The sequence below is a fragment of the Hipposideros armiger genome, unplaced genomic scaffold (assembly GCF_001890085.2).
Source record: "Hipposideros armiger isolate ML-2016 unplaced genomic scaffold, ASM189008v1 scaffold_27, whole genome shotgun sequence".
NCBI classification, from domain to species: domain Eukaryota; kingdom Metazoa; phylum Chordata; class Mammalia; order Chiroptera; family Hipposideridae; genus Hipposideros; species Hipposideros armiger.
Window position 1 is genome coordinate 2,920,006 of NW_017731377.1, and position 10,309 is coordinate 2,930,314.

General features: G+C 41.1%; 1 protein-coding gene across 1 annotated transcript in view; it reads right to left on the reverse strand.

The window, feature by feature from the left end:
- PINX1 (PIN2 (TERF1) interacting telomerase inhibitor 1) overlaps nt 1-9,803 on the reverse strand; it is a 90,288-nt gene extending 80,485 nt beyond the window's left edge. The window contains exons 1-4 of the mRNA XM_019636175.1: nt 9,664-9,803; nt 3,954-4,063; nt 1,925-2,017; nt 9-87 (exon numbers count right to left, since the gene is read on the reverse strand). Of these exons, the coding sequence (XP_019491720.1) occupies nt 9-87; nt 1,925-2,017; nt 3,954-4,063; nt 9,664-9,682 (301 nt within the window). The 5' untranslated portion in view covers nt 9,683-9,803. The remainder of the gene's footprint in view (nt 1-8; nt 88-1,924; nt 2,018-3,953; nt 4,064-9,663) is intronic.
- Nucleotides 9,804-10,309: the final 506 nt, after the last annotated feature.

The window sequence follows — 10,309 nt, forward strand, 5'->3', positions numbered from 1 at the left end:
TTCCTTACCTATTGTTTCCTGTCTATGGCAAGTGTTCAGTTCAGCCAGAAGCTGGTTAAAATCATCCTGATGAGCAATCCAGTTGTCCTGAAAACACCGAAAGAATCAGTTAGAGGCAAGTCTGCAGTTTACCTTCACTGGTTGAGATAAGATGTATTTTGGAATCAAGGAAATCTGGAGGTCAATATGAAATTTTAAATGTTTCATCAAAATATTTTATAAATTTGAATGGAGAAAATACAATCTAAATTTGAAATACAATTTATTTATATTAGTATTAAAAATGGGCTTCTTGGAAGCTTAAGTCCTGATTTCACATGTGGATAATTTATCAATAATCAATTTATAGTCAAATAATCAACAGGCAGCCTGTGTGCTAAATATTAAAATAAAGCAAAATAAAATTATTTTTTTCTAACACAAAATTATGTAAGTCAAAGGAAAAAGTCAGTGATGGACTTGGGGGCTGGCTCTCTTCTTTGATATCTGAAGCATTTGAGCTTCAGATATCTTGCCCAATTCTACCTGCTGGCATGGAACCCAATTTTATAAAATCATACTGGGGGAGGGAGAAAGGACTACAAGTTCCCTGAGTCAATCAGCACCCATTTGTAAGGTGGTAAGCTACTAAGTTCATTATAACAAAGAGAATCTAGCTTTAAGAGAGACTGAACATCTCCAAAACAATCTAAACCAGTGGGAGCAAGGTATCAATGTAGGAGTTTGCCTTACACCAACTTTTTTAAGACTGTTTAAGGTTTACTGGGCAATGCTTTTCCTAAAAAATTAAGTACATCTGCATATCTGTTTCTCAACAACTAACTTCAAAACCAACCTTATGTAAACTCTTTCTTTAATGGTTTAAAATTTTAGCTGTTGGTCCAGAAAATTTTAGCTGATGTAGTCTCCTACTCAGGGTTACTGAAAAAACCCAAGTACAGCTGACCCTTGAGCAACACAGGTTTGGAATGCACAGGTCCACCACTCGCACACTTTTTTTCCCCCACAATAAATACTGTAAATATATTTTCTCTTCCTTATGATTTCCTAATAACATTTGCTTTTCTCTAGTTTATTTTATTTTAAGAATATAGTATATATTACATATAACATACAAAATCTGTGTTAATCAACTGTTTATGTTATTGGTAAGGCTTCTGGTCAACAACAGGCTATTAGTTGTTAAGTTTTGGGGGAGTCAAAAGTTACATGTGGATTTTTGATTACATGGGTGCCAGTGTTCCAATCCCCGTGTTGTTCAAGGGTCAGCTGTAATTCAGTTTACCTAAAGTAATTCTCTAAATTTTCTACCAGATTTTATTAGCTGTAGAAATTTAAGAACAAAGCTTTCAGCTTAGACACTTTCTAAAGCAAATAATACTGAAAATGAAAAGCACAAGGCCATAAATTTTAATTACAGTGGCATATTTTCAAAGTGTCAGTGTTTAAGAGGAAGTCTGAATAAACTCAACTGCTGTATACCAAAAGTCAGAAACAGAAAACGGGACAGGAAAAGAACACCACTTTCTTGTAAAAGAAACCTTTAGTTTCTTTCTGAAACTAAATGTCACCAACTTTTAACAGTATAAGGTAATATTAGAATACAAGTAAAGATGAAAATTCCTCTGACCTGAAATGAGTATTTCTATAAAAAGAATGCTTTTTGCAAAGTTTAGCAATAAAACTAGTTTGGATCTCTGAGATATACGTAAAGAGCCACATAAGGACAATAAAGCAAGGTAAGGGCATGACACATGATGAAGACCCACTTACTTATGGGCTCTTAACCAAAATACGGAGCATACACACTTGAATGGTTAAAAACTGATCAATCAATTTGACTGAATTAAAATTTATAAATTTACAAAAAAAGTCAATTATGCAAGGGGACCCCCCCTCCCCTAGCAGACACACTGTTGCTCACTTCATTATTGATTGCAGCTCCAAGTCCCAGGTGGTTATTTTTAACTTGAACTTTTATATGATCTGTGGCTCCTTGCTCTTGAGCCCCTAAACCCTGTGGAGATTAAACATGGAGTTAGCTTTTTGATCAGGCATAAAGAATGATTATCTCAATGAATGATTCTTAAATAAAGTAGTAATAAGATAAATTTCAATTTTAAGAAGTGATATTAGTTTGAACTCATAATGACAAATCATTGGAAAGTTTAATAAAAGCAAATGTTGAGTAGGAAATGCTAATAGAAATATGAACTGTATATGTAATTCGTGAAAGCTGTCTGCCAATATTTACCAGTTGAATATTAATAAATTTTATGACCAAGAAAAAAAAAAGAGTGATTATCTCTATCCTCCTGCATCAACCATTCAATTAACTATTAAACATCTAGCAGCAAGGCACTATCCATGCCCTCAAAGAGGACACAGTCTAATGGACTCTCACAAGATATGTCTGTAATACCAAGGATGCACTTACAATAATGAATACCGATTCTTCAACCTGAGACCCAATTTAAGGCCCATGTAACACTATGGAGAACATGCCTTTTTCTGATGTTCTGGCACAAAACTACTAGGAGCCCACTGGAGGTGTTACGAGTTTACGGCTCGCTACATTAAATAATTTCACAAAACAACACTGAGAAGGGGAGAGGGAGACTCCAAGTCCCTGCATAAGTTAACAGTCATTTGTAAGGTGTCCCAGAGAGCCTGGTGTACTGGAGAACCTAATAGGCACCTAGGCGGCTTCCACAGAGTAAATGAAGAGGATCTGAGATGATATGAAGGGGGTACGCCTCGCAGGACCTTGGAAATAAATTATGGTAGAAATTTGAATTTCTTGTTTTTTAAAACAACGAGAAGCAACTAAACTTTTAAGCAAGGGAATGACATGATCTAATTTCTGTATTTTAAAAGCTCTTTCTGGCTGTTGTATGGCAAATGACCCAAAGGAGGAAAAGAAGGGAGATGAGGAAGCAGCTGAGAGGTTGCTGAGGGCAAGCAATGGCAGGGCTTGGAGTGGACGGTGCTCTGATTAGAGAATGATGACTGGGCACACAGGAAGTGAGAGAAATGGAGGAGCCGAGCATGGGTCCCATTTCTGGCTTGAGTAAGCAGGTAGGCAGGTTACCATTTGCAAAAATGGGGGAAAAATGATGTGAGGGATCAAGAGTTTTATAATAAAAAAGATAAACCTGAGATGCCTACTCAAGTGGAAATGTCACACAGGCTGATATTTAGAAATTTGGAGCTCAAAGGATAGATCTGAACTAGATACAGAAAAGTGACAGAATCAGATAATTCTCAGAATTTAGATAATCCAAAGCATGGTATGGAATGAATGAGTTCATCTAAGCAGAGTACAGAGAAGGGCCTGGGGTTGAACCCCAAGGAGCTCCAAAGTTCAAAAGTCTGGGAGAGGAAGAGCCAGCAACACTTTTAGCAGTGACTGGTAAGGCAGGAGGGAGGCCAGTACTGTGGAAGCCAAGACAGAAGTATTTCAAGAAGAAAGTAGTCCATTATGTCCAATGCTGCTAAGGGATTAAGTATGTGAGAACAAAAAAAGGGTCCACTGGACTTGGTAACAGGATCGTTAAAGACCTTGACAAGAAGTATTCAAGTGTGGAAATATCAGTAGAATTCCTCTTTGAGTAAGCAATAAGTGGAATATGAAGAAAAGGAGAAAATGTATCATAAAATATTACTCTTAGCAACATAAAACTCTCATGGTTAAGTATGATTCCAATTACAACTAATTAAAGGCACTGGCTATGAAAGATGCTAATCACACAGTTTAAATGATAAAAAAGAAAGTTGACATTTATGTTCAATTCTAACTTTACCATCACAAGGTCACTATAATTTACTTATTTCTCCAGAATCACTTATTGATCCAAAACATAAATTTTTCCCAGCCTCCTAAGAAAGACGCATTCTCCTGATTTGTAATCTCTTTGCATGGCTCCAATTTCTTTTGCACTTATCCAAAATACCTTTCCTTTAGACCACCCCATCTTCTCCAGCATCCTCTGGCCAAACTTGGAATCATCGTTACTCCATGCGGTATTTCTGGGATCCACAGCCCACTTCTGCTTCCGCCGACCTGGAAATGACACAGCATCTCATTAGCAACTTATCTTTCAAACCTGGGAAACACCACACAAAGACACACATGCCTAATACATACATACATAGTTGCATACTATGTTTTATTACATTATGTTTTATTAGATACAGATATCAGATGCAGCATCAAATTGGATCATTTACCCTGGATTCCCCAATAATTATATATTCTCAACATACAAATTGACCTTTTAAGACAAAAATAAAGATATTCCCTCCAAACGTGACAAATGGAAATAATAGCTATCCCATCAGTTGGGCCTCCCACATTCAGCTACAGGCAGCAACCTAATTAAAGGACCTGTCGACACCAGCGTCGTCATCACCATTGTAGTAGCAGCAGCAGTAGCAGCAGTTGTGATGACTTTTGTTGCCATATATTATGTGCCAAATGCTATCCACACATTATTAGGTTCAAGTTTCAGAGTAACCCAATGAAGGTAGATAGTCTTTTTTATTTTTTAATATTTTTATTGGGGAATTGGGGAAAGGAGAACAGACAAGTTGCTGTCCTTTTGTTCTTCAGTCTAGTTGTGGAGGACGTTGCTTCACTGGCCCAAGTTGGCACCATCATTGCGCTCTTCCCGGGCGAGGCAGATCAGTCGCCGGCTTCTGGACAGCCGTTCACGGCGGCTGCTGGCCGCTCACGCTGGCTGTTGGCTACACACGGGAGCCCATGGCAACCCACCTGCCGTCACTGGTGACTCACGGCAGCCCAGCTCCAGGTTGAGCTGTTGTTCAGCATCTTAGCTGTAGAGGGCAGTGTCACTGGCCCTCATATGTGGGATCCGAACCGGGGCCCTCTGGCGTCCCAAGCCAGGTCTTAACCAACGCGCCACTCGGCCGGCCCCAGAAAGTAGATATTCTTGTCTCCACTTTTCAGATGAGAAAATCTGAGGCATAAGGACAGAAATGCACCTAATGACCCCCAAGCAAAAACCAGAGCCTATTACACAAAACAAGGTAAAAAACATCAGAGCTATAGTCTTAGTCCACAATATCCAACAGTCATTATAATCCTGGAGCGAGTCGACTGTACCATCCATACCCATGATCTACAGATACTAATGACACCACCCCTTCTCACTGAAATGCCCTAAAGTCATATGACTCCTTCTACAAACTTCTGGAATAAATCATCTACTAATTTTTTGGCATTTAATTTACATTTTTCTGTATTATACCTATTTATATCCATCTCTTATGTTTCCTATTAGGCCATACTCTCCTATGGCTCACGAGGTGTCTTATTCTTTCTTAAGTTCCATTGCAAGAAATGAAAAACACTTTGTCCATAGCAGGCGCTCAGAAAATATGTAAATGAATGTACGAATGAATAAGAAAGAAGGAAGGAAGGGAGGAAGGAACAGAACAAAGGAACATAACTGAATTAAGGGACTGCTTTGAGTCTCTTCAAAGTAAGTTTTTTGTTTTATTTTGTTTTGTTTTTAATGCATCTAAATAACCATTAGGAACTCAAAATTATCGTTATAGTTTTAAGGAAAATTATGGAAGAGATATAGAAGCTCAAAAGTCCACAGGAAAAGAATATGAAACCCAAAAATAAACTGTGGCCAAGTGAGAAATTTGGAAGTCCAGTGTCACCATCACTCAAGTACCACACCAATCGACACCCAATATCTCACTATCAACAGCAGCCTCATGCTTGGCAGTCTTGTAACATAACTTAAAAAAATATCACAACCTCCAGTCAGAAAGGCTCACTGTGCTGCATGTAAAATCAATAAAGAAACCTATAACTATACACACCCTAGCAAAAATAAGTACACCTTTTATAAGAATGCAGGCAGAAAAGAGCTACTTATGAAGCAAGATAAGTTGTGCTGAAATTTAGTGTTTTCCAGGAAAACGGTGACCTAAAAATGCTTCTCGTGACTAAGTTATGTTAGTAAATACTCAGCATAACGTTGCCTCTGCTGATGAACAACATCCCAGAAACTAGCCTTGTTAAACCAGTGTTCTCTCTGTAAGGCTGCTTGCTGGTGTGTGTCAGAGTTCATCTCTGTACAGCAGTGCTTGCCAGGGCTCTGCCTGGGGCTTGTATGAAAGAGACATCTTTTGAGAGTGACTGAGCCCACCCCCTGCAATAAGAACTGATACAGTCTATGCCACATATGTATATGCAGCAGATTAGGATGCTTACACGAGAGATTGGATGGGTAAGCAAGGTCGCTTCTCTTCCCAGGGAAATGGCAGGTATCCTGAACCAATGGGGTAGGGCAGTGCTTCCCAAATGAGGCTGTGAAAGGCAAGGAAGCGCTCCCCATTAATTAAAAAAGAGTAATACCAGGTCCAACAAAATTTAATAGTGTTCCATACTAGGAACTTTCCCAGACTTTTAATATGCAAATGTGTAGAACCTCTTAGAGGAGGGCAGAAAAGACATGCCAAGTTTCCCTTATTTGACCAGATCTCCGCTTCCCTGGCACACTTTCTGGCTCTAGTGTTGTAGAAGTTTCCAGGTTTGGGAAATCCTGGCAAGGAAAACCGTCTCTGGCCTGTTCAGATTGGATCTACTTTTACATGTGCCATATTATTCTTATTCCACAGTCTGCTCTGTGCCCAGATGTCAGCTTTGCTAACACCTGTGTGCAGAGAAAAGCTAACACAGCAGGTCTGACTCACAGCCTCCCTTCCAAAGGCTTCCTTGCAAGGCTGGCTCTTGGCTGGAAATTTGGGTTTCAGGATCTCTACCGTGCTCAGAAATAACTGTTCATACAAACAATATGACTTCTGCTGAATACCAGCTTTCCTTCTGGAAGTCTGGAATGTTAGCACACACCAGGCAGGGGCTGCCTACGTGACCAGCCCCCAGTAACAAACCCTGGGCACTGAGTCTCTAACGAGCTTCCCCGGTAGGCAACATTTCACACGTGTTGCCACAAATCATACCAGGGGAATTAAGCATGTCATGTGTGCCTCTATTGAGAGAATACTCTGGAAGCTTTTGCCTGTTTCCCCTGCACTTTGCCCCATGTGTCTTTTCATTTTGCTGATTTTGCTGTGTATCCTTTAGACATAATAAATCTTAGCTGTGATTACAACTATATGCTGAGTCCTGTGTCCTAGCAAATCACTGAATCTGGGGATGGTCCTGGGGACACTTGACACTATATGGAACAGCAGCGTAAGGGACAGCACTGGGCTTCAGGGTATAGTGTCCAGAACCCACAGTTTCACGATCTGGGGTGATGTGTTTAACCGTCCTCTGGTGGGAACTCCTCTTATTTGGAGATCTAACTGTAAATGGTTCTGCCAGGATAGTTTTGGGGTAACCCCAATAAACAACCTTCATAGGACACCTACAAGGGACTTCCTTTCAATCACTCCATGCCTAATACTGTATGGCTTATGCCAGGATTCAACTTCCTCTGAAAGGTATGTTGACTTTCAAGAACTAAGGAAAAAAGTTTTGTGCTTCTTTTCCAAAGACACTTTCAGATATTCAAGAACACAAAATATACCACCCACGCATGCTTATGAACAAATTATTCAAGACATGTTCAAAGTTGAGGAAACTACAGTATATTATTTTAATGCAGTGAGCATTACAATCCACTCACTACAGTGTTGTGATTTTTTTGTTATTTTAATTATAAAATGTAATGATTCCAAGGATCAAAAATTGGTCTTGAAAAGAGTCTGCAAAAAGTAATAACTTGATAAAAATCTGAGTCTAAAACTCCAAATTATATAGACTGGGAAGTGAGAGTGATAAATGACATTCGTGTCTAGAGGAGGTCTGTGTAAGCCGGTTTTCTTGTCTATAACATCTGATGATTAAAGAAACACAGGATAAAGAGTATTTTTGAGAAACACAAAGAAAATTGCTATAAGATTTTAAAAACAGGGTGCCTGTGGTGAAGATAAAAGAAAACAAAATATAGTCCACTTCCAGCAGTGAAAATGTTGACTAGCTAATGTTAAGTAGAAAGAAAGAAGTAGGATACAAAACTGTGCCTACAGAATGATCCTGATTTTATAAACTATCAGAGAAAATAATTGCTGGGTGGTGAGATTATGTGACTAGAACTTTTCTATGATTCCATATTCTCATCTCTAAAATAAGAATACCAGTCCTAAATATCTAATCACAACATATGACACAGACGTTAACTTAGCAAATTTTTTAAAAAGATAACACATTATGTACTATCATGACAACGATTTGAAAATTTGTAGTCATGGTGGGGAGAAGAGAACTGAAAATATTCCCTTGAAATCATGCAATTTGAATTACTGATGTCTACAACTAGACTTTACATCTGTATACCACTTCATACTTTTAACTATTTTCACACTATCTCATTGATTTTTTTTAAGCCAACCTAGTGATGAAAACAACAAAAGAAGCTTTTAATACCTCCACAGAAACTGATCATGGAAAGGGATATAAATGAATAGCAGAGCCAGGGCTAATGTTCCCCGGTGCATACTGAATTAAACACACATGAAAGGATATTAAAACCAGAAGAGATCTCAGCGATGTACACTCTACGGTCATCACCTAAAACATATTCCTTTCCATGAGTCCCTACTTTCAAACAGTAGAAAACTGCTGGTCCTAACAAGAATGTAAAGACGTTGAGATAACCAGGCCAACTGTATCTGTAGTTCAACGACTTGGGGTGAATTATTTTGCTCTCAACCTCAATTCCTGCCCCTCTAAAATTGGAACAGGGCCTTACCCATTTCGTTTTGTGCTCACATTCCTTCATCCCCTCAGATAAGAGAATGCTGACAGCATTTATTTCACAAAATCCCTGTTGGTCTGTTAAGCTGTTTTCTGTTCATAGTTCATTACACGTTGCCAAAAAGTTACAGGCATCTCTTCAACACCAAGGCACGACTGCCCTCTGGTGGCAGAAAACCTCAGCTACAGGTACCATTCAGAAGTTGAACAGCCGATCCAGAGAAGGAATTAATGAACTTCATTCCACAAAGGGATGGTAAATGACAAAGGCAAACTGAGGCAGATACTCGTGTCATGAAGAGTGCTGATTCCAACAAAGTCAAAGCCGCCACAGTCTTACTTAGAATCACTCCTTAGCCCTACACACCTAAATATGCTGATTTCTTGGGTTTGATGTTACTAATCCCTTCGCTTTTCTGGGTTCAACATATCTTAAATACATCTTTTTCTGGGTTCAACACATCTTCGAGAATGAGATTTCACTGCGTAAGGAGATTCTGCCGGCCTAACCTCCTCTTTTCTAAACGGAGGAAGTTGAGGCCCGGGGAAGTGAAAAGTCGGGTTCCCACAACTGGTGTCCTGACTCTGATTCAAACCCACGGCGCGCGTGCCCAGCTCTGAACGTGCGACACTCGCAGTCTCTTTCACTAGCAGACCGGTAGCTCACTCTCGGGGAAGGCTGGGGTGGGAGATCTCCGCGGCAGGCAGGGCCAACCGAACTCGGCTTCCCAGTGCCCCGCCCGCGGCATCCTCCACCCCACTGCGCGCCAGCGACCCGCACCCCAGCCACAGGGTCCGGCCCGGCGCGTCACCCGGAACCTTCACCCGCGCGGCATGATCGGGCCCCCGCGCCCAACACTCACGCTCGGCCAGCATCGACATGTCGCAGAGCTTGCGATGCCGCGGACCTCCGGGTATGAGCAACTGGGGATGACCTGGTGCCGGGTCGCCTTCCAACTGGAACCACCAGACTCTTAAGCCAGGTGGACTGCCCCGGCGAGGGCGCGCGCTGGTTACGTCATTGAGGCGCGACCGGCTCCTTTACGACGCAGCGGCGAGGGGGCGGGGCGTGGACGGTCTGGGACGGGGCGGGGTCGGGGAGATGAGAGACCGTGGACGCCACGTGGGGAGAGGTTAGCGGTCGTCCGAGCTAAAGCAGGTGGACAGAGGAGTATGGAAACATTCGTTTTGAACAAATTTCTGTACTAAATGATGGACTATACGTAAAGCCTTTATAAGAGTGTGCCGCAGAGCAAGGGCTCTCATCACTCATTACTAAATGCCTGGCGTGGTGCCTTCTGGAAATAAGACTTGAACTCTGCCCTCAAGTAGCTCACAGTCTGATGAGGAAAATAAATGTAAACAACAGGCCTTGGGGCCATTAGCGTGATTAAGACGGTGTGGAGATGGAGTTTGAAAAAACTCGCCTGGCGGGGAAGACGGCACTGTGGTGTCCCATCTCTTCTTAATGTCCTACCTCTCTGCTCGCTGAGATGAGGGGGAGGGTGG